This window comes from Gadus macrocephalus, chromosome 16 (assembly GCF_031168955.1).
Source record: "Gadus macrocephalus chromosome 16, ASM3116895v1".
NCBI lineage: Eukaryota > Metazoa > Chordata > Actinopteri > Gadiformes > Gadidae > Gadus > Gadus macrocephalus.
The window spans coordinates 18,277,840-18,302,848 of record NC_082397.1 but is presented as its reverse complement, the minus strand read 5'-3'; the positions used below and the strand labels follow the sequence as shown (position 1 = coordinate 18,302,848).

The following is a 25,009-nucleotide window of genomic DNA, read 5'->3' as shown; positions in this document are numbered from 1 at the left end:
TGCATTATCTGAGAATTAACACATCAATATCATGTCTAAAGCTTTATATAAATCCCAACAATCACCAGCCCCACCACAACAGATAGATAGCTGAACACAAACAGTGTCCAGCATAGAGCCTGTGAGGGGGAGCCTGTGCTGGCGCCTGGGCCCACGTACCACTTTTCCCGTCTTGCCGAGCGCGGCCCTGAGCATCCTCCAGAGGGTGGACTTGCCCGCTCCGCTGGGCCCCACCACCACCACCCCCATCCGCTGTCTCAGCTGCTCCTGCAGCTCCAGGGCCTTCTTCACCTGCAGGGGGAAAACAGCTCCAACGCTCAGGGCCATCTGGGGCTCTACCTCGTAACCCTTCACATATTATGAGCTGGATTTGTTGCAGCATAATAAAAGGCGTGTTATTGGTTGGTGGCTATGTTTGAGGACTATAATCATGTCCTCGTGAACCTGTCTGTGATATTCATGGACGGGTGGATCCAAGTCTGCAAATCCTGCTTTATTAGAAGAAGGGACGTGCTAATGTTCATGCCACGCCTGCACACACACACGCACTCAGGCACGCACGCAGGCAGGTAGGCAAGCACACACACACACACACACACACGCACGCACGCACGCACGCACGCACGCACGCACGCACGCACGCACGCACGCACGCACGCACGCGCGCGCGCGCGCGCACGCACGCACGCACGCACGCACACGCACACGCACCTGGCTGGGGATGAGCTCCAGTCGGGCCTCGCTGTAGGCTTGCTCCAGCGCGCGTGTGAGGATCTGGTCCTCCACGTCCGTGAAGCTCACCCCGGGGAAGACGTCCTTGACCAGCGCGTCAAAGCGGAAGCTGTCGGCAAACGTCAGCTTGGACATGGTGTTGAGCCTCAGAGCCTGCACCACCAGACCGCTTTCCTGGACTAGAGAGGGAGAGAGAGAGGGTGAGTGAGTGGGTGAGGGCAGAGATCAGGGCTATATAGGTAGGTAAGATGTTTATGGTTAGTGCCCAAGACGCATTCACTTCCGTGAAGATGCAAAAAATAAAAATATCTAAATGGAAATTCGATATCATTTATTCATTCTTCAGAATCACAGTTTAAGTTTCATATCGGCTACGTTTACGTTGACACTTGGGCGGTTATTTCCACCCTATTGGGCTACATTTTGAAGACGTTCAGGCAGTGTTGCCAGAATGGGCGTTTTTTCCCACCCTATTGGGCTACTTTTAATCATGCACCGGCAACTCTATTCTTTCAAAGAGAATACCATAACAACCATTACTACTACTACCATTAGCAGAGACGTGCGATGAGGTCCGTGGCTGGTGAGGCACTGACTTTTTCAGTCAGATTTAGAAATATATGAACCCAATTGTTATATAGTAGAAAAGGCGATTTCTCGTAGCACAGCCAGACAGCCAGCCTTTTCGGCGGTACCACTCTGTTTGAAAAGACCACGTTACTTTCTGTCCCGTTGTTTGAAGCAACCCGTTAAGCTCCGGCATTGGTCTTCCTCCATCATTTATTACCTCTTTTTTGATTGAAAGTCCAGTTTTGAGAAAGCTTGGCTATTGAATCGTTATCTTCCATGTTTGCTGTCAGAAATGTTTTTTTTTTAAAATAAACAAACTGATGTAGTGCACTTGACTGCTTAAAAGAAGTTAACGGAAGCATCCTGAAGGGCTCCCTTCTACGCCCCCTTCAGTGAGGCAGAGGAATGAAATGATGAGGCAGCCAGTACGGCTGCATCATTTCATGCTTTTTCAATGCGGTTTTATGTCAGATCAGCATATTTAGTCCTGCTGCAAGGCTAAATATGTTATACACATACATCAAATACATTAACTAGTTTAAGTAAAGTACGATCATTCAATAACATTACAAACATTACATTGGTGACAACGGGGAAATAACAAACTGGGTTGAGCGCAATGCGCTCTGAGGGATTTCTGCTGCCTCACCCAACATTACATTGGTGACAATGGTGAAATAGCAAACTGGGTGAGCGCATGCGCTCTGAGGGATATCTCAATTCTCGGTGAGGCAGCACCGCTCGCTGCCTCACCCAACATTACATTGGTGACAATGGTGAAATAGCAAACTGGGTGAGCGCATGCGCTCTGAGGGATATCTCAATTCTCGGTGAGGCAGCACTGCTCGCTGCCTCAGCCGGCCTCAGCTCGCGTATCTCTCAGCGATTTTGATAATAAAAATAATTGAATTATTGGAATCGTACATTAATTACATTTAGACCACAGATCAGTAGACAAATACCTATAGATAATATTTTTTAATTATTTAATTTTATCATAATTTGGCAGGTGAGGCACTGCCTCACCTGCCTCCCCTGACTGCACGTCACTGACCATTAGTACTACAAATTCAGCTACAACTACTGCTACCTCAGCTACTACTACTTCAGCTATTACTACTACTACTTCAGCTACTACTACTACTACCTCAGCTACTACTACTTCAGCTAGTACTACTACTACTACTTCAGCTTCAACTACTGAAGACACAGGTAGGTGGTAAGGAAAATTTCGTTAAGGAAAATTGTGGCATAGTGTAACTGACATCCACTCAAGCAGTCCTTTCAGACATCCATACATAGCTCATATGCCACACTAGTCAAGGCGCAGCTTCACCAACTTTAGGGTCACAGTGGTGCCTTCCGTAGCCTACTAATACAATTCAAACCCATCGTCCACTCTCACTTGCGTTGTTTAGCGGCATGCGCGGTAGCCAGGCGACCGTCTCATCCAATGGCGAGCTCAGTTGGCGCTGTGTGCTTCAAGATTCCAATTGGCCCAGAGAAATGTCAATTATAAGAAAGATTCTGAAGCAAGTGCTGAGATTCCGATTGGCCCAGAGTAATGTCAATTATATGAATGATCCAATAATTTTTCGCAATTCTGGACCCCCCCCCCCCCCCCCCCCCCAAAAGAAAACTCTCAGGTTCTACACCAATCACGTGAATGACCAAATTGAAGAAAAAGAAAACTGCAAAGTTTGCAGCTTTGATTTTAAGCACTGAGACAATGACACACAGCACGACAGACAGACACACAGCACGACAGACAGACACACAGACAGACAGACAGAGAGTGCTGGTGTGAGTAAAAGCAATAGGGAAGAAAGCAAAATAGGGTAATGGGTAATGTGGTGTAACTTATTCGAGAGATGTGATTTCTTAAGTTTCCATTGTTCCGCGATAGCTTTCTGATCTCTGTGTCTGTAAAGTTTCGGTTTGAGTATTCAAAGGTTTTGATGAACAACAGTTTCTCAGTTATTTCATTGAAATTGAAACTTGCCTAACGGGGAAACGTGCTCGGAATGCATTTATTGAAACTCATAGGTGGAAATTCCCATGCTAAAAGGTCTCTGACCACAATCTTCAGCATTGTACATTTCTACCACCAGTACAGTAAAGCATTGTGGTTCTTACTCTGGTCCTTGTCCTGGCTCTTCCTCTGCTGCTGGAGCAGGCTGCCACAGCCCTTGAGCACCGTCTTCAAGGCGCGCAAACCCCAGTCGTAGTGCTGCTGCGGAGTCAACAGCTCCCTGGAGAGAGAGGCGCACGGACACCCACAACCACAAAAATACACAAAGCAACTCATAAGGTGATTATAATGGTCCCGCTTAAGGTTGGGGGATGCGGTTGAAAAGGTTTGTAGAGAAGGTGTGGAATCGCAATGTGATGGACATTACATGTTTGACTCTTTTAAAACCACTGTGTGTATATTTCGCAGGCAAAAAAAGAGAAAAAGGTCAAATAAAATACAAATCTAATACGAATAATGCACACATTGCAGACATTCCTTTCCCCAACGTGTCCTACCGAGCGAGGTTGAAGATAGCGACCAGCTTGCGCCCCAGCATCTCTCCGTCCCGGAAGCCCTCAGAGTAGAGGATGACCTCGGCGATGAGCTCGTTGTCGGGTCGGGTCATGGCCACGGGCCGGAACAGTTGCTTCAGGTTGTCTGGAAGCTTCTGCCTCCCACCGTAGCCCTTCCCCGCTGGGTTCAGGGTGATGAACACCCCGGAGTTAGGGTCCAGCTCCACCTGACGCGAGAAACACACATGCGTGAAATGTGATGCGTTGGAAGAGTAGTGTCTAGTGGTGGTGTTGGATGGTTCCAAGCCGAACGGCGCTGGGTTGGGATCCATGCCCAAAGCCGAGCTAAAAATCCTTGAGCAAGATGCCTAGCCCATCTAATAACCTAATCTGATTCACTGTGGGTTGCTTTGATAAAGCTTATGGGTTAATTATATTAATTCATGGTAGAGGAAGCACAAATGCTCCACTGAGGTGAATTGTGTGTGCATGCATGTGTGCGTGCGTGCACCATAATTTGTATCCGCCTAATTTCAAGCGATAGTAATTAGCCGACAATTATTTTGTTACATAAATCACAGACTATTGGATCAGTTCATAAGGTAAATGAGCAAACCAGGAGACAGCCGATTACCTGGTAGAGCAACAAAGATGATAATTTATGCACCGCTAATCAAGCATAGTCATGCATTTTAAGATATTGCTAATGACAAGTCATGAATTAAAGCCACATTTTCCACACGGGTAAACCAAAGAAAATATGACGATGACTTATTGGCTCTTTGGCCTAACGTAAGCATGTTAGAGCAGTCCAGAACAGTGTGAGCGTGTACAGAATGTACCCAGACAGACCTCTTTGCCCAGCAGCTCGCAGGTGTTCTTCTGGTGTTTGAGGCAGTCCTGGATGGCCTGGATCTGCATGGACACGGCCGAGAGCACCGCCTCCTCCAGGCGGTTGAACTCATCAAAGCAGCCCCAAGCTCCACACTTCACCAGGCCCACGAAGATGCGACCCATGGACTTCACGTCAATGCCCTGGTGGACAGACAGACGCACAGGACCATCATTGATTCAGGCTTTTTATTTATTTAACCCTTATTTGACTTGGACGTCCCTTGAGATTTTCATCTATTTTTTCGAGGGAGACTCAACCCGGCAAGATATTACCCGAGTACAAAATTATAGAATAGAGCTTGTCAAAACAGAAAAGGTGCAATTAAAGAGGATGGAGCTCGAACAAAGGCTGCTTTTCCGATTTTGGGGATGGAATTAGTTTGCAGGCACTGATTTAAAATCGGAGCAAAGGGATAAGTAATACGAGCTGCAAGCCTTAAAAGATAAGAATCCTGGATGTCAGGTCCAGACAACTTTTTCAGATCGATAGCTTTTAAAGCTTTAAAGATCTCCACACTAGAAATAGGTTAAAACAAAAGGATCCCTAGAGCTCAGAGACCATGATGAAATTGTGCAAACTAGCATTGTTCAAAATGCTAGCAACATTACTTTAACATGTGTAAAATAATTGGCTAATTCTAGCTCACTGGTGCAATTGAAAATTTAAGAACATCGTATCAATTGCCTCTTAAACCTTGGTGCGTTGACTTTGTTTTCATTCACAATGAATCATGTTGAAATTACTTTAATCCTTATGATGATGAGTTCAAGGATTTCCTGTGTCATACATGACTGACTCACTAGCTGCGTTTCCATCTAAAAAGGTGATGTGAATCTTTAGAAAGTTCGCAAAAAAGTAATTCGAATTAGGTGCGTTTCCATCAAGTGGTTGGAGCGGAATAGGGTGAGGACGTTACACGTTGATGTCGGCAGGGTTGGTATGGCCGGTCGTTTTTCGGAAATCGGAAAGACTGTCAGTCCTGTGTGTTCAAAGTTCGCTACGTCACAGCTGTTTCGAAAAGTGTTTCCATCTCCCATTTTGCGAATTTACTCTCTTTCTCTTTCATTTCTCAAAAACCACCTCAAGCGAGCGGATAAACCTTTTTGCGAATTAGAGGATTTTTATGCAAATGTTGGTGTTTCCATCACCGTTTACCGATTCGATACTTCAAAGTTTGCATAAAATCAGGGGGATGGAAACGCACCTACTGTTGCTTTCTAGTGGGCGACCAAAAAAGGAATTACCCAGATAAAAAGGAATTACCCCGGTTTACGTTATCAATACCTCGTCGCAGTTAAACACCAGCACCTGCCGTCCAAACAGCCCCCCCAGGGCTTTGACCGACTCAGTCTTCCCCGTGCCGGCCGGCCCGTAGGGGTTACCCCCCAGACCCATCTCCATGGCCTGGGTCAGCGTCAGGTAGCACTTGTCAGTCAGCGGGGTGTGCACCAGCTTGGCAGCATTCCCCTTGGGAAGCAGAGACACAGGAGAAGGTCGACATCACTTCACATCATCACCAAACATGACGGTTTACCCAAATGTATTTATGTACAGTATGTACAGTAAATAGGCACACACACACCACAATTATTCGCCGAAGGCAAAGTGAATAGTCCCTAATAGTCCCTAATCGTGTATTGTATATTAATTAGTGCTGTCAAGCGATTAAAATATTTAAAGGCCGTGTTGCAGGGTTTATTTTCCAATGAATATGTGCAATTTGCTTGTTGGTAATAAAGATTTAAACTGCTATTTATTGTATTTAATGTTGTTAGATATCACAAAACGGAATGTAACACGAAAAAGTAGGTAATATTTTAGCAGTTTGCTATTGATTCTCATTTCCCCAAGAATGCATTGCATGACGTCACGTTGGGGAGACACATTGAGACCCTTGAGAGTAGAGACTAGTAAGAGAGTGTTCAGCAGATTATACAGATACATAGATAAACATAGATATTATATATAGCTAGTATATGCTACTCGTGAGTCGTGAACCATCTAAAATGGCGCAATTTGATTGGTTCGCTATCTCGGGATATTGGGCAATATCCCATGATTGACATCTCAAACTCGATATTGTTTATCGCAAAATGTCCGCTAATGACAACAAATAAACCTTCGGTCTCGGAGGCTATTCCCCACTATTCACTTCGCCTTCGGCAAATCATTGTTGACTAATAGCCTAGATAGATAGATAGCCTAGTCAAGTCTTTATTAATACCAAACTACACAAATCGTCTGGAATTCATTCAGGTGATTCGGCTTACACAGTATCGCCTACAAGACCACACAGAACAAGGGAGACAACAAGTCCGACTGGACATACACAAAATACATCACAGTAAAACTAGACACATGCGTTGATAGACAGATAGAAAGATAATTAAATATGTTCTATTATTTGCCTTGCGGAGCCAGCCAATCCTGTGCGCTTATGCAAATTAGCCATGTGCTCCTAACACAAGAAAGACTTAATGTTGAGAAGTCAAACTTAAAAACGGATAGCAAGCGAAAGCTAAACCAGACTATCAATCACATACTTTGGGTCCATTCTAACTTATGGTAGGAGGCTAGTCTTTAAATCTTTGCAATGACTGAATGTTGATGATAAAACGGATTGTTTTGCATAAGATGTGTGTGCGACTGTGCGTGTGTCCTTTCTGACTTCGGCATACTGCATGGTTAATATGAAGGCCTTGTGGTTAGTTGTGGTCTTAGTGAAGCAGCTTATACTTGGAGTTGGATAAGTTGCAGTGATTGTGTGCGAGAGTGAGAGCACACCCGCCGTGGTGATGTTTGGCTTGTTGTGGGCTGTCTGTCAGCATCCGCCGGGTTGGACAATGTGCTTTGTGTATGTGTTCAATGTACATCTGTCTGGTCGTATTTACGGTAGATTGATAATTAAGATTACATTGATGGTTAAATAATGTCACACCACGATTGGTTATACTTGCAGGCACTCATTTGCAAGTGCACTGATTGCGTGTCGGATAGGCTAAGTTAGCCCATAGCTAGCATTATGCCTTCTATTTCTAGATCTTCTGACTAAGTTTACCGGTACTTACGACATAATCGCTGTCACTAGATATAAAGAAAACGTTGACTTTCACTCGGTGCTATTCACTGACAGTAAAAACAAATAAAAGTGTCGTTATTGAATGCACTGCTGTTCATTGACTAGCTCCAGCGCTCGTTGCTGCGTTGCTAAATGATAGCAACTCTCCACTCATTTCCCTATGCCCATCCATTTAATTGGCTTTGATCAGTTCTCAGCAATTCCTCATTCGCCCTCTCACGTCTGACAGGTTCGAAAATTATACTGCTGTGGGCCATCATACATGTTGTTGTGGTTCTTGCCACCTCTTAGACGCCATAGTTCTAGTACTAGGCTGAGGCTACCTTCCACCACGTCTCCCCAACTTGACGTCATCGGCGAATGGCGTTAGAAAACACCCGTTGCTGCCAAAAACGACAAAAACTGGACTTAAACACTATTGGAGACATTTCATAAATGATAGACATATTTTGAGTGCTTTATGTACCCCTTAATCAAAACTTCCGGTTAAACTGCACGTAGGCCTTTAATCGCAATTAATCGCATTAATGTCATTGTTAACTCGCGATTAATCGCACATTTTTTTCTATTCTAAATATTCCTTGATTTCATGCTGCTAGCCTTTTAGTGAGATCAGAGTGTTGAGAAGGACAGTAATAAAATATATTTGGTAAAATGGATACAAGAAGAGACCTGGTCCACTTGACATCGGGTAGGTGCATGACAGAGGTAGGCCTTCCGCCTACCGTAAAACTTAAATAGTCCAGGCTTTTATTTGTTTCAATCACTGAACTGTCGAAAAAAGCTCTTGCTCAGCAAAGATGGGAAATACTATAACATTTGTTATTTAAACCAGTATGAATATTCCTATACACATTACCAGGCTACACACACACACACACACACACACACACACACACACACACACACACACACACACACACACACACACACACACACACACACACACACACACACACACACACACACACACACACACACACACACGCGCGAGCACGCGCGCGGTGTTAATCGGGAAGAGTCGGGAGAATTCCCGGTGGGCCCTTAACGTTTCGGGGCTGTCGGGCTGATTACTGCGCGATAACAATATTGCGTTTATAAAAGTTCCTTGCAGCGCCGTCCGGCAGCCTGAGCTGTGCGCCCGCAACCTCTTACTCACTCAACAAAACAGCCGCAACAACTGTCAACGTCGCAAACAAGTCGATTTTGTCTAGAGGTAACTGAGCGGCCCCTTCAAAAGTGGTACAGCCCAGGTGGGCCTTGAACTGCAATTGGTCAGAAAGACGTAAAAAGCTAATGACAACATTGAACTCTCGTGCAGGCTCGAACAGAGTGACACACAAACACTCACACACTTTTAAGGAGTTTTTCACCCGCTCCGTATCCGTGCTTGCCCCAACAAGTTTGTGCGGCGTGCTTGTTTTTTTGTTTCCGGTGTAGCTAGATCCGGTATGGTGTTATAGTTTTTCAAAAGTGACTAGTTGTTGCTAGACAGCAGGTGAAAAAACGACAACGTTTGCCAAGCCTAAAGACCATTAATCGCACGATAAAAAATTATCGCCGAATCGTGTATTATTTACTGCCGAAGTCAACCACATGTTTAACTATCATTCATTATAAGAATGTGGGTGGTGTTATAGGAATGGACTGCCCACTCACCTGATACTCATAGGTGTATTGGAAGTGGGCGTGGACCATGTGAATGCGGCAGCACTGGTCAGATCCCATGGAGAAGCGAAGCTGCTTCCTCCATGACCAGTCGTCAGGGCTGCAGACCCCAGCCTGGTTCAGCTGCCTCACCACGCTGATGTTGTGGATGATGTCCAGGATCAGGGCCTTGAGCTTCAGCTGGAGGACACCCGTCTCTGCACACACACACACACACACACACACACACACACACACACACACACACACACACACACACACACACACACACACACACACACACACACACACACACACACACACACACACACACTTCTTTTAAGGACATGTTGGCCAGCAAAATATTTGATTTAATATTAGAGCATGATCATGGGAAAGTACAGGCAGCAAAGTTACCAATGATACATTCAGTCAGACAATGGTTGAACAAGACTCTTATAGGGTAACGGTTGCATTGTGGGTAGGGAATACACAGGTTACAAAGGTAAGTGGGAGTGACTATCGTGGAGAGTTTAGGATTGGCGGGAGAGGCCAAGTTAACTGCAATAAACTATGGGGGATGTGGACATGTCTGCAAGTCTGCAAGCAAGGCTGCTAGACAGTTAAAGGAATCTACACAACAATGAAGTTAGTCGATTTGCCTGGCCTTAGTGGCTCCAGAGGGAATGCAATTGTGAACTTAACCTCTCTCAGTTAGAGAGAGGAAGAGATGTTTCTTAAGATAACGGGAGAATGTATACAATTCCTTTTAATGTGATTAGTAATTATGTATATAAGATTGATATAATTTGTATATAATTGTGTATTATAGTTATGATTGATATTTCCAGGACACACACACACACGTATGGCTTTTAATGATTGCGTTAAGCTTTTAATGATTGTCCTTTTAATGTTTTTACACATGATTTATTTTCTTTGTATATCTGACTTCGAATGGCCTAGGGATGTTGACCGTTGACCGTTTGACCGATGGTTGACCGTAAATACGTTAACGGATCAATCTTGTCGCTTGTCGGTTAAAAATAATGTTGGGGTCAGTGTGGACTGTGGAGTGTGCGTTGGTTTCACTTCACACAAAAAGATTATCAGATGAGGTGACTCATTGGAGTTTGACGGTTTTCAGTAAGCATGCCTCGTGTTTCAATTTGAACACAGGTCGTGCCGCGGTTAGAGCCCCTGCCTCTCACTCGGAGAGTGTGTGTGTGTGTGTCGGAGGCAGAACAGGAGAGAGATAAGCAAACTGCACACCAAATACATTAAGGCCTGTTTTATGTACCAGTTGATCTTCCTTGTAATCCCACTCAGAAAATCAAAGTGAATCACACAAACACACACACACACGGCTCGATTTGTCACAATGCATTCCTTATGAATTAGAATAATTATAATTGGCCTGTCAGTGATGGCTAATAAATTCTCTCTTAAAACTTTACAATGAAGCCTATGAAAACGAAATAAATGCATGTTCTTGTGTCACTTGTGGTCACAAATCGCCAATCACATAGAGTAGAGATCTCAACTGTGTGCTTTGTTGTAATTCATTTTATATATAATTAAATAATGAACTAAGTGAATGTCATTGTTGCGACAATTATAAAACAAAAAAAACTACATGTGTGACATAATAATTTGTTCTTTCATGTAATTTTTTAATAGAAGAGGGTAATGTCATTGATGCGAAAGGCTATAATGTATAACGAAGAACATTAAGTGTGCATGTGTTAAATAAATAGCATGAGTTTCCTGCAAAGGAAGTCGCACTCTGGCACAGCAGAGTGCCAGACTCTGTGATTTGCAAGTTGTCTGCGTCCGCGGGATGTGGACATGTCTGCCGGTCTGCAAGTCTGCAAGCAAGGCTGCTAGACAGTTAAAGGAATCTACACAACAATGAAGTTAGTCGATTTGCATGGCCTTAGTGGCTCCAGAGGGAATGCAATTGTGAACTTAACCTCTCTCAGTTAGAGAGAGGAAGAGATGTTTCCTAAGATAACGGGAGAATGTATACAATTCCTTTTAATGTGATTAGTAATTATGTATATAAGATTGATATAATTTGTATATAATTGTGTATTATAGTTATGATTGATATTTCCAGGACACAGACACACACACACGCATGCACACACACACACGTATAGCTTTTAATGATTGTGTTAAGCTTTTAATGATTGTCCTTTTAATGTTTTTACACATGATTTATTTTCTTTGTATATCTGACTTCGAATGGCCTAGGGATGTTGACCGTTGACCGTTTGACCGATGGTTGACCGTAAATACGTTAACGGATCAATCTTGTCGCTTGTCGGTTAAAAATAATGTTGGGGTCAGTGTGGACTGTGGAGTGTGCGTTGGTTTCACTTCACACAAAAAGATTATCAGATGAGGTGACTCATTGGAGTTTGACGGTTTTCAGTAAGCATGCCTCGTGTTTCAATTTGAACACAGGTCGTGCCGCGGTTAGAGCCCCTGCCTCTCACTCGGAGAGTGTGTGTGTGTGTGTGTCGGAGGCAGAACAGGAGAGAGATAAGCAAACTGCACACCAAATACATTAAGGCCTGTTTTATGTACCAGTTGATCTTCCTTGTAATCCCACTCAGAAAATCAAAGTGAATCACACAAACACACACACACACACGGCTCGATTTGTTACAATGCATTCCTTATGAATTATAGAATAATTATAATTGGCCTGTCAGTGATGGCTAATAAATTCTCTCTTAAAACTTTACAATGAAGCCTATGAAAACGAAATAATTGCATGTTCTTGTGTCACTTGTGGTCACAAATCGCCAATCACATAGAGTAGAGATCTCAACTGTGTGCTTTGTTGTAATTCATTTTATATATAATTAAATAATGAACTAAGTGAATGTCATTGTTGCGACAATTATAAAACAAAAAAAACTACATGTGTGACATAATAATTTGTTCTTTCATGTAATTTTTTAATAGAAGAGGGTAATGTCATTGATGCGAAAGGCTATAATGTATAACGAAGAACATTAAGTGTGCATGTGTTAAATAAATTAGCATGAGTTTCCTGCAAAGGAAGTCGCACTCTGGCACAGCAGCCGCTCCAGACTCTGTGATTTGGAAAGTTGTCTGCGACTCCAGGCAGTGGCCCCACTCTGTCTTTTTTTTCTCACTACGCTAAGCGTTTATTAAAATTCATCAGATTGTCTTATACCGTAATATGGATCTTAATTTGGCAAATGGTTTATTACATTTGTATATGTGGGTTTTTATAAATATACACATACATAAAAACATACACATACATAAAAACATACACATAAAAACATACACATACATAAAAACATACACATATATATATACACAAACACAGACAGACAGACAGACAGACAGACAGACAGACAGACAGACAGACAGACAGACAGACAGACAGACAGACATATATATTTACCTATTTGGATCAATTAAGAAAAAAATTATCTTTGTGTTGTGGTTCTAGAAGGCCACAAAAACAATTTATCGTTGACAGTATGAAGCGGTAGCAAAAGGTGACATCATTGGAGGGTCCAGCCCATGCTGCTTGGGGATTTCCCACTTCGAGCAACTAATAGCAAGTGGGGTTAAACGTTTTTGCTGGCTGGAGGTTTTGGTTTGGTCGCCAAGGGGACACATGCACAAACAAGTTCCTTTGTTTGGGCAAAAAGGTGAGTCAACTCTGAACAGAACCAACCCATGGCTCAACCCACGCACAAGCCACTTTTGCGGTGCAACATGGGGTGCAACAGTGAGAGCGCCAGGAGCTTCTAGTTTGTGAGTGAAATAACATATGTGACATTTTCGGCACATTCAAGGAGTTGTGGTTATTGACTTGCGTTTGTGCTAGAAGAATATATTTATTCTTATCATATAAAATATCAATTTGTGAGAGAATATTCCAAAAGTATTTTTCTGTGTAACCTCAAATTGAATGATACGTGTGACTTTCTAATTCTATTTCTATCTTTTTATTCTACAACTACATTCTCGTTTGCCTTGGTGTGCTATCCACCACATTTGAGGAAGTTTGTAGCAGACAGAAAGCTTCCGTTATGCGGAACGTAGAGTGAATCAGATCAAGAGGAAAAGGCCGAACGCCTGCTGAGACAGCGTACACAACAAACAACGAAAGCACCTGTGCTGCTGGGGTCCTGGGAGCTGGTGTCCACCCTGGTATAATGCTCCAGCTTGGCAGAGAGCTCCAGCTCCAGTCTCTGTAGGCTCTGCTCCCTCAGCGCCTGCTCCACGTCCTCGGTGAACTGGATCTGCTCGGCAAGGCCCAGGATCTGCACACAATACGGCCGTTAAACGGCAAGTAAGTCTGTGACACGTCCATGATCAGCTGCTGTTTATCAGGAAGGAGGAGGGGAACAGATCAATTATGCACGCTTGGACTTCAACTCGTACTATTTAGTACTGTTCCGTCATTTTGTCCTTTGTCCAAAGCCATATGTTTAGATGTATGGCCTTAATGAACAGGGTAGGGTTATGAATCTTGCCCAAGGATGCTTTCATGACACAGAGTTTTGCTGGCGTTTGATTGTAATCAAACTGGTTCAGCCAGACGCAGGAGGTCTCGAAAGACGTGGGGGTCCCTGCGGGTTACCATGGCCTACCTGTGAGGGGTAGCGCGCCGGGTTGACATCCCCCTTCCTCCCTGCTGCGACACACTCAAGAAGCATCTGCTTCAGGGTCTCCTTCATTTCTGCTGACAGCTCACTCAGCCAAACCTTCGCACACACACACACACACACACACACACACACACAGTACATACTATAAGCACTAATACAACAAAAATATGCTTGACTTCCCAAACAATCCATGCCACTACACAACACATGGTATTGTGAAGATTACCTCCACATTGTTGGAGATGCGCACAAGATTTCTCAAGGGGACCACCTCCCCCTCCAGGGAACACATGGCCACAATGTGCTGGCACTGCCCATCGAACTGCACGCTGTGGATGCCTGGCCAGGAGAATACCCACATGGAAGGTTACAACAGTATCACTGTGAACATTAAAATACTCTTATTAAAATAATAATCAAATAATATTTTAAAATAATATTAAAATAATATTTTACACACACACACACACACACACACACACACACACACACACACACACACACACACACACACACACACACACACACACACACACACACACACACACACACACACACACACACACACACACACTCCAAGAGAGATGAGAAGAGAAGGAGATCCTCACATTGTAATCACAATAAAATCCAGTTCATATTTGATGGCCACTAATGGACTCTCAGTTTGTAATCAAATCAAAGGGGCTGTTGCATTTACTAAATCGCTCCTCGGGATATTTTCCATCCAAAAGGGAAACGTATCTGATCTTGATTACAACATAGCAGAATGAAAACGGGACCCATCGCAGGACTTAATCCAAAGGAGTGGAGGAGAGAAACAGAACACCATGGTGTATGATATACACAAGTGGTCTCACCAGCGAAGAGCTTCTTGAGGTGGGACTGGATGACGGTGGGGTTAGTGGCCTGGCCCAGGATCTCCAGGAGATCATCATCCCCTATGAAGTAGAACCTGGGGAAGGCAGAGCGCTTTTCCTGCAAACACACACACACACACACACACACACACACACACACACACACACACACACACACACACACACACACACACACACACACACACACACACACACACACACACACACACACACACCTCAGTTTCATTCAAGAATGCCAATAGAAAATAACAAGAGTATGGTTGGCTATATTACATGTGACTTAGAAACGCAAATTAGTTCTTAAACTTACTGCAACTCTGGTAATATTGTGAATTGATCTATGTAGCCAAAACCACTGAACCCTAAGGAGAATCTTAAAATAGAGATTTGTCTCACTTTGTTCGCCTGCAGGAATTTCCGATATTAAAACAAATATCTCACCCTGCAGCAAACCTTAGACACACGTATATACCTTTCTAACCAAATACAGAAGTCCATTTTAATCCACATGTATCTGTTGGCCTGTGTGTGTGTGTGCATCTCTATGTGTCCTTGTGTGTCTCAGGATGTGCATGTGCGTGTGTGTGTCTTAGCAAGTTCAGTTTTAATTCCTTTGAATTTGTAGTCAGCTTAAGTTGATCTCGGTGTTTGCGCGAGCAAACGCGCGCGTGCGCGCGTGTCTCAACCACAACATCCTTTCCCCTGAAAACTTAAACTGAATACAAATTGAAAGACACACACATATCAACTCCTAAACTCACTGAAATGAATTCCATGAACATTCTGTACTATGCTCTTTATATGCAAAATGAACGTAGAACTGTATTTCCATGCTGCTATTCTGCCCTTTTGAACTTTTATATGGGACCATATTGCACCTTTATTTGTACCTCAATAACTAGCTAAAAAAACACTGAATAATCTATTCAGTATAATGTATGCAATATCTTTCTGTATGTGGTCATACAGAAAGACATATTTTGTTATTTTGTTGTGGTCTGTTTGCAATATACGTAATGTTGTTACATTACTATTTTATGTTGTTATGTTGCTATGTTACATTTGTTATGTGGTAAATATATTAAAAGCACATTTGGAGTATGGGGAATCCCAATTACGTTTCCCTATGTAACCAGCATGGTCGGTCTTACAATAAGTTCCCTTGGCTTACAGTAAGTAGTGTGGGTGTGTCTCTCTCTCTCTGTGTGTGTGTGTGTGTGTGTGTGTGTGTGTGTGTGTGTGTGTGTGTGTGTGTGTGTGTGTGTGTGTGTGTGTGTGTGTGTGTGTGTGTGTGTGTGTGTGTGTGTGTGTGTGTGTGTGTGTGTGTGTGTGGTGTGATGTGGTGTGTTTGCGCGTGCGAGTACCTCCAAGAACTCGTTGAGTGACTTCTGGCAGCGCTGCAGCTGATCCAGTATAGTGACAAGGGAGTTTCTGATACCGGCTCTGGAGCACAAAGACACCACTCTGCTGTCCCTCTGAACGTCTGACATGATGGACCTGCCGCGCACACACACACACACACACACACACACAAACACAGAGGGATACAGTCCATCCGCAACTATCCCTCTTTACACAAAGACGAACATTTAATGAAAAAGTCAACAGCACACACACACACACTACCTAAAATCCTCGTCCACGCGCTTGAAGCGGGCCTGCTCTTTGGGGAGGGCTCCGCGCCCAAATATGGGCTCCAGGTATACCCAGCGCCGCTGGATGGTGTTCAGACTGAGGAGATGCTCGTCCAGGTCAGCCAGACGCACCTCCCACAAACTCACCTGGACACACACATGCACAAACACACAGGGGATGATATTCAGAATGTACAGGGTGCAAAAGTGCATAACTTTAATCAGTTCTCAGGTGACTCATCTGTGGGTTTCGTTATCACACCGAGATAGACGGATAGGGTATTTTACCCTTCGGTCTGCGGCTAGTTATTTTAAGTGTTTGCCGATGTGTGTAGCTGACCTTGTCCTGAAAGCCACGGTAGTAGGGGGAGTCTTTCAGAGACTGAAGCAGGCAGCGGTTGTCTCCCACCTGGATTTGAGCAGAGACAAGATGAACATAAACAGTAAACGTGTCCTGTATTGAAGTTCAACGGTGCTGTGTGCTCGTGCGTACAGACCTGGCTGACGATGTCCTTCCAGTCCTTGATGAGGGTGAGGGCCTGTCCGCTGCTGTCGGTGTACTCCGTGAGGTTAAAGGTCGCCGCGGCCCCCCACAGGTCCAGCTCCCTTAGCGCCTCCCTGACGGTCACCTCCGCCTGCGCGCGGCTGTTTAGGTCCTACACACATTTGATTCATTTATTTGGAACGACCAATGCTACAGCACCACAACATCCAAACATTAATAAAGAGCCTATGATGTTGCACAATAACACAAACACTGTGCAAGTATTTACAAACAAGTGAATCAGTATAAAAAAAAAAAAATTGAACACATTACACCAATTCTTAAATCGTTACATTGGCTTCCTGTAGGTCAGAGAATTGATTTTAAAATCATGTTGCTAACCTATAAATCCCTACATGGTTTAGGCCCAAAATATTTAACTGATATGCTTCCACTACATAAGCCTTCTAGAACATTAAGATCTTCTGAGACCAATCTGTTAATTATCCCCTGAGTAAACACGAAACATGGGAAAGCAGGATTTAGTTACTATGCAAGGATTTAAGACTTTCCCCAACTCTGAGCACCTTTAAAACAAGATTGAAGACTTTTATGTTTGCTTTAGCTTTCTGATAAATCTTAAATACAATGCAATTTATAAAAAAGCTTCTTTTTTTTAACTTTGCCTTTATTTTCTATTTTATTACAAAAATGCCTTTTTAACTTTCCTTTTATTTTTCTATTTTTACCAGAATGATACCAGCGAGAAAGGATAAGGGTTTAAGACCCAAGTTCTGTCTGGGTTAGAGTCCTAGAATCTGGGTTGGAGTCCCAGAGAAAGGGACAAAGTTCCTTTAGGTCGGGTTGGAGTCCGAGAGAAAGACCTGAGTTCTGTCTGGGTTAAAGTCCCGACGTCTGTCTGGGTTGGAGTCCCAGAATAAGGCCTTTTGGTTCGTTGTTAGAGTCCCGACGTGTGTCTGGGTTAGAGTCCTAGAATCTGGGTTAGAGTCCTACAATAGAGTCCGGGTTGGAGTCCCAGAGAAAGTACCAAGTTCCTTTAGGTCGGGTTGGAGCCCTGACGTGGGTTCCAGAGAGACTGTTGATCAGATCTTAAATGCATTGCATTTTCTATTTTACTTACTAAAATGCCTTTTTAACTTTCCCTTTATTTTCTATTTTTACCAGAAAGATACATGATCTGATACCAGAGAGAAAGGATAAGGGTTTGAGACCCAATTTCTGTCTGGGTAAGAGTCCTAGAATCTGGGTTGGAGTCCCAGAGAAAGGACCATGTTCCTTAGGTCGGGTTGGAGTCCGAGAGAAAGACCTGAGTTCTGTCTGGGTTAGAGTCCCGACGAATGTCTGGGTTGGAGTCCCAGAATAAGGCCTTTGGTTCGTGGTTAGAGTTACTGGAATCCGGGTTGGAGTCCTAGAGAAATTACCAAGTTCCTTTAGGTCGGGTTTGTAGTCCCGACGTGGGTACCAAATTCCTTTAGGTCGGGTTGGAGTCCCGACGCGGGTACCAGAGAGACTGTTGATCTGATCTTAAATACATTACACTTTCTATTTTACTAATTTCTTTGCATGTTTTCTTTTACTTATTTATTATTTTATTTTATTGTATGACAATGTTTATATGTGAAGCACTTTGAGTCTGCCTTGTGTATGAAAAGTGCTATATAAAATAAAGTTGCCTTGCCTTGCCTAGATCACAAAGTCATATCAAGGGTATTCAAACGGCCTATGATTGCTGACACAGAGCAGTATTTGGCCATTTGCTTAGATTTCTTCACAAGTCTGAGTTCCCAGTATATTGCGGTGGATAAAGCTCCTGCAATGACTAATAGTAATGAATTGAGCATAACCACCGATTATTGACAGGATGGCGGGTACTTTATTCTTATACACAAACGGACTCGTTCGTTTCTTCACTAGACAGACACACTCTACCGCTCACTCTACTCGCTCGTCCACTCACTCGCTGACGTCACTCACACACACGCTGCCATTATCGCACACACACACAGACGCTACTAGTAACAGTATGCCTCGTTATTGCGAATCAGTGTGAAAAGGGTAGCCCCTCCTTTTCACGTACATATGAAACTACCCGCAACACGTATACTGATCAACACGCACCCACGCATTCACACATCTGTTAATGTTGTGTATGACGCATGGTGCCGGCAACCGCGTCTCGTCATGAGACATTTTGATCACAAACAACAAAACCTTTCAGTTACTTGCATGTAAACCAATATGCTCCATAACCCATTCTCTGCCGTCAACCCATACATTTTTGCATGACAAAAAACAGACACTGACAGCCACACCAACTTCCTGGGTCCCCAAACATGTTGAACCCCGGGCAACACGAGCACCTGGAAATGCAATCATTGCCTGATTGGGATGCAGGAACATGACTGTTTGTAATTGGGGGGGGGGGGCGTTATTTGCCATGTTTAATTATCATGAACTTCATCATCAACATTCGAACTGTTAAGATGTGTAATGAAGTGTGTGGTCGAATATGATTTCATTATAAAATACAAATGTAGTATGGTACTTGGGTCGGTGAACCCCCATGGTAGTTGGTGTCTACCAATTTAGTTAATTGGTTGGCTTTATTTAAGCCCGGTATTTTCTGCTTTCAAGGGGGTTGGTGGAAGCATAGAGAGACGGCTTGCTGTGAGGCTGGTACATATTCGGTGATTCTCATGTTAATGGGACTTTGCCAGTGAGCAACCCTCTGGTTGATTTTTGGTTTTGTTTATCAAAGTATTTTGTTTGGCTTTGCCATTTCACTTTTTCAAGCATGGAAAATAAATCACAGTTTCTCACCTAACTTATGCTGCTGGCTGAATTTTTGTGGCCTACTCAAGATCTTCATTGCATCCTAACCGCTACATCCCGAAGTGGAAGGGAGTCGGGAGGCTCATTTTCACAATCAGACGTTCATGTTTTTTCCCATCTATTTGAAGGTTAGGCTATTAAACATGTTGCACTTTATACGGCCTGATTATGTCATTATTTAAGCTACATAGCCTAATAAGAAGCGATAATAGGATATTTGACCGAAAACGAAACGATAGCTATGATTGTAGGCGTAGCCGTCTAGGCTTCGCCTTATGGGCTTGTCCCGTGCGAGTGCTCACGTGCAACGCGCTCGGGACAAGCCCTTAAGGCGAAGCCTAGACGGCGTAGCCTACATGAAATAGAACCTATGCAGGTCACTTTGACCGGCATCGTTTTTTCTAGCGGGAACGCTGGTTAGTGCTACCAAACTATTCAAATTACTATTATTTATTTGACATTAATATTTTCAAATACGTAAGCCTAAACCACAAAACTAGATGAGGGTTTTTGCCTACCTGCAAGCATCCTCCAACTGCAATCTTTGGTTATTTATTTATCCATTTTGCTATAGGCCTACTTTAATAGTATTCTTTCTGTTCAAATCTGTTCAGTGTTCCAAATTATTTGTTATTAAATGTTATATTAAGTTAATTGTTATAGGGTATCTGCAGGTTTCAGCAAGTCAAATTTAAGGCCTTTTTAATACCACTTTGAATGACATTTAAGACCTAAAACACACGAAGGTGGGGGGGATCCCGCTTTATTAAAACCCAAGCATTTTGCTCGCGATTTGCGAGTCAGGGAGCATCAAACGGAAGAGATCTCCTATCCCCTCATTGGAGTTGTAAGACTGGTGCTTGACCACTGTATTTAAAATCCACAAAACCTCTGCTTTCAGTGTTGGTGTCGCACCAAATGGTACTCTCAGGTCAGTGCTAGTAGCAGCGCGGACCGTTGTCTGCGACAGTGGCGTCGGGGCAGAGATGCAGAACTGTGAAATGGCTGGGGTCTCTGTGTGGCTCCTGGCAAATGTTTTGTGTTTTTGGCACTGCATGTGGCTGACGACAGCCTTAATGCCCATGGTGCCGATCTTGATTGTAGTTTTGCACAGAATGCATCTGGCCTTTTCTGGGTTGGCAACAGACGCGAGCCAACTTCGGAAACGGACGTCTTCCAGCCAACCGTCCTTGAATTTGCACCTACCCATTGTCGCAGACTAGCTAGCAAGCACGCAGATAATCGTTTATATACTGTATGCAGCTAGCAAGAAAGAAGCCTCTCTACATGTCCTTCCTGACAAGTCCCACGAGAAAAAAAATAATAAAATAGTCCTGCCCCGACAAATGTAAGACCTTGAGGTACAGTATTTAAAACCAGCATATGACATTTATAAAGAATTTAAGACTTTTCAAGGGCTTACAATTAGAAACATGAATTTAAGACTTTTTAAGGATGCGTGGACACCCTGTATATAAGTGTTGTTTCAATAAAATGCTTTTTAAATTTAAAAAAATCGTGGGATGAATCGAATCGTGGGTTAAAAACCGTGATACAAACCGAATCGTGAGTTGGTGTATCGTTACAGCCCTAGTAACAGTGAATGTTTTTGTGCGTGCGTGTGTAATGAACCTTTAGCTCCAGGGCCTTTTCGATGATGGTTTCCGCCACTGAGAGCAGGTCGTTGAAGGTGAGCATCTCCAGCTTGGTGCCCCTGGGCAGGCCCAGTAGGCGGAACATGTCCAGCCAGTGGTCCTGGGACAGGTGTTCCCCACGCACGTACTTCAGCACCGGGGCCAGGTTCTACACAATGCGGAAAGCGGTGTGAGTGTACTCGGAAGAAGGCGGAACACGTCCAGCCAGTGGTCCTGGGACAGAGAGACAGAGATAGCGAGCCATTGGTCGACTCGATAAGCCTTCCAACGCGGGCGGGGCGAACCTTGTATTTGTCCACCTCGGCCTGCAGTTTGACAGACATGGTGGTGGGCTGATCCAGCTTCTTCAGTCGGTCCTGCCACGCAAAGAGGAACTCCTCAAACAAGTAAGTCTTGCTCCTAGAATTCAAGAAAAGACATACAGACGACGTGTTATTCACAGGTTTCACTATTGTTGTGATGTGGTGTCATTACACTGCAGACCGCAGGATGGTAGTCATCAATATTTCTACAGGATAGATTGATTTAGTCGATGGGGGAAGTTAATAATAAACACGACTCATTCAAGAAACACTTGTTCTTAATTAAACTTTAGAAACATTAGAAGCACCCATGTCACATTTCACAGATCTACACAGCCCCGGTGAGAAGCTCTAGCGAGGAGCCATACCTGAACGTGATCCAGTCCTCCTTAGCCTTCTCCGTGAAGCCCTGCAGCCACTCTTCATACAGAGACCACATCCGACTGCACTCCTCCATGTCTCGGATGGTCTCCTCCGCAAAGGAGAAGTCTGGGGCCTCCAGCTCAAAATGAACACAGTCGTCACTAGAGGTGGAAAGCCAGGACAACATCCATCCAAAAATCACCATGTGGTTTTGTTTTCTGCACATTGTGTTGACTTTTTAACTCAGTGGCAAGACTTGAAAAACGTATGTGAGGGATAACCCTGGGAGGTAGAGATGGAAGCCAGGAGAGCATTAATATCACAGTTTGCTTTTGCTTTCTGCACATTGTGTGAAACACTAATAAGAGATTTAGCATTATATAATACACCTACCATCTCAATAAGTAAGCCGTTCAGCTAGTGTAGGCGATTTGGAGAAACCAGCAAGAGTAAGAACAATTTTGAAATTATCCAACCCTTTCCTTCAAGCCTCTGTCCAAAGGCGCTCCCTCAAAACAGGGAACTAGCTCGCTTACATTGGAAATAGCTCTGCCTAGCCTTGTGGAAGACTTCTGTGCACGGACAGAAGGCACACAGGAAGCAGGGGACATAGATAGCCCAACCTATCCAATCGGTTCATTTGGGCCGGAAGAAATTATTGTACAGGCCTGTGGCATCCAGATACCGGATTATAGATTTTATTTTGTCCGATCATTTGATCAATTGATGCTGTCAGAATGTCACTGCTACCATACACAATATCAATACGCACAATTGCACGCAAAGAAAATACTACAATCTTTGATGAAACAGAATAAAGAAGACCGAGAACTGAAAACCTACAGCAGTTTCAGACGAATAAGCTCCAGCTCCTGGAACTCCTGCTGCTTATCCCTGATGGTCTGGAGACAGGCCAACATGCTGGCCTGGTCGCCCGTCTCCACCACCTCATCACTGGGCTTTAGCTGATCCCAGTGCGCCCTGAAGCGCTCCAGATTAGTCCGGTAGGCCTGGATGCGGCCTTCCGCGTTACTGCGCATCATCTCCACCTGAGAGGAAAGGCATGTGAAGAGGGTGGGTGAGGGGAAAGGTTTTCACACAGTCATGCAAACACTCATATTTATACACGTGCATATATGGGGGGGGGGGGGGAAGAGAGAGAGAGAGAGAGAGCGAGAGCGAGAGCGAGAGAGAGAGATCCTACATACACACACAAGATATGTGTTACTTTGCAATACGCAGTTCGATAAAAAACAATTAGAACTATTTAAATATCACTATTTTGTATCCTATGTTGTATCCTATTTAGCTTTAGTGTTTAGGGATGTTTTCCATGCCACTTCAAAAGCACTTTCAACCTTGGGAAAGAGACACAGGGCCGGCAAGAGAGCAGCCATATTACCTGTTCCTTGATCATGAGCTTGTGGCTCTCCATGACCAGCTCCAGCTTGTCCCACCTGGCCCTCAGTGAGGACAGGGAGTCCAGGCCGGCTCCGGCTACCGCACGCAGCAGCCGGTTCTTCTCCTCTGCATACTGAAACTGAGGCAGGATCTGAACACGCACACACACACACAGTAGGTGAACTTAATAATTGGTTGGACTTTCTAAAAAAAAAATATATTATATTATATATAATATTCAAAAAGGGTCTTGCGCTAAACCTCTGGTTCGCGGGCTTTAATCTGGCAGTGTCTGGCATTGGCCTCGCTGATCTCTTCAATGCTCTCGGGACGAGTGGACAAGGCTTCCATGGCGTCGGACACAAAGGCCTCTATGGTCTGTGTGTGGCCTGGACGTGACCAGAGTAGGGGGTAGGGACAGCGACCGGACATCAAGACCGACCACCAGATGACAATGTGAGCAAATAATATATCGATAAATATATATGTATATAAAGATATGGTGAATTGCTACCTTGTATGGACTTCCTGAGACAGACAAGGAGAGCATCGAATAGCCTTTGAATCAGGTCATCGATGACGGCTCTGACTGGCTCACAATTCACTGTGATACAGTCTACCTTCTCCTGGCTGAAAGAGGGGAGCGAGAGAGGAAGAGACAGACAGAGCAAGAGAAAGGCCGAGACAAAAACAGAGTCAGAGACGGAGAAAATAAGACAGTGTGTTGAAAATAACCAAGACTAAAACCAAACTCCAGAATGCTGCTGGATTTATAATGTCTTATTTGTGTGTCGTGTTGCTTAACATCTGGTCAACTGCACAGCAGTTTGCCTGCATGGCTGTAGCCAGCTATAAGCTCAGTAATTATATGCCGCTATGAAACGATATATATAACCTGATGCTCCCTTGCAGAAGTGTGCTCAGTGCTAAGTAACTAGTGTGATGGTTTAAGAGGCCTGGGTTTAAAAGGGTTTCTACCTGGGCAGGCGTTCAGACTCCTTGCCCCGGGCTTTCAGGGACTTGAAGTTTCTCTCCCATTCTTGCACAGAGTGCAAATGCTTCTCCACAAACGTCTCGATGTCTACCAGGCCCAAAACCACCCACTCCTGTAACTCACACAAACACACACATTGCACGTTTACTGCAATGTTTACTGCATTTCTCCGGATACTGTCCATTTCCTGTTCTAAGTAAAACATAATGTCACACATATACACAACAGTGTTCTGTAGAACCTGAAATCAGGAAACTATGATGGTAGTGAGAATACCACCAGACAATTGGTCTTTAGTGACGTTGACAGTGTTTTGAGGGGACGTGCAA

The 25,009-nt window shown here is 44.0% G+C and overlaps 1 protein-coding gene across 3 annotated transcripts in view; it reads right to left on the bottom strand.

The window, feature by feature from the left end:
* Window positions 1-25,009, bottom strand: part of dync2h1 (dynein cytoplasmic 2 heavy chain 1) — a 126,475-nt gene that overhangs the window by 88,624 nt on the left and 12,842 nt on the right. For all 3 annotated transcript variants that reach the window (XM_060075382.1, XM_060075384.1, XM_060075383.1), the window contains exons 20-42: window positions 24,665-24,792; window positions 24,201-24,316; window positions 23,948-24,075; window positions 23,688-23,837; window positions 23,129-23,334; window positions 22,291-22,446; window positions 21,905-22,019; window positions 21,598-21,768; window positions 17,126-17,284; window positions 16,969-17,037; window positions 16,621-16,775; window positions 16,359-16,491; window positions 14,974-15,091; window positions 14,343-14,455; window positions 14,099-14,212; window positions 13,618-13,768; window positions 9,462-9,667; window positions 6,008-6,190; window positions 4,681-4,863; window positions 3,832-4,055; window positions 3,439-3,554; window positions 712-911; window positions 160-291 (exon numbers count right to left, since the gene is read on the bottom strand). In XM_060075382.1, the coding sequence (XP_059931365.1) occupies window positions 160-291; window positions 712-911; window positions 3,439-3,554; window positions 3,832-4,055; window positions 4,681-4,863; window positions 6,008-6,190; window positions 9,462-9,667; window positions 13,618-13,768; window positions 14,099-14,212; window positions 14,343-14,455; window positions 14,974-15,091; window positions 16,359-16,491; window positions 16,621-16,775; window positions 16,969-17,037; window positions 17,126-17,284; window positions 21,598-21,768; window positions 21,905-22,019; window positions 22,291-22,446; window positions 23,129-23,334; window positions 23,688-23,837; window positions 23,948-24,075; window positions 24,201-24,316; window positions 24,665-24,792 (3,426 nt within the window). The remainder of the gene's footprint in view (window positions 1-159; window positions 292-711; window positions 912-3,438; window positions 3,555-3,831; window positions 4,056-4,680; window positions 4,864-6,007; window positions 6,191-9,461; window positions 9,668-13,617; window positions 13,769-14,098; window positions 14,213-14,342; window positions 14,456-14,973; window positions 15,092-16,358; window positions 16,492-16,620; window positions 16,776-16,968; window positions 17,038-17,125; window positions 17,285-21,597; window positions 21,769-21,904; window positions 22,020-22,290; window positions 22,447-23,128; window positions 23,335-23,687; window positions 23,838-23,947; window positions 24,076-24,200; window positions 24,317-24,664; window positions 24,793-25,009) is intronic.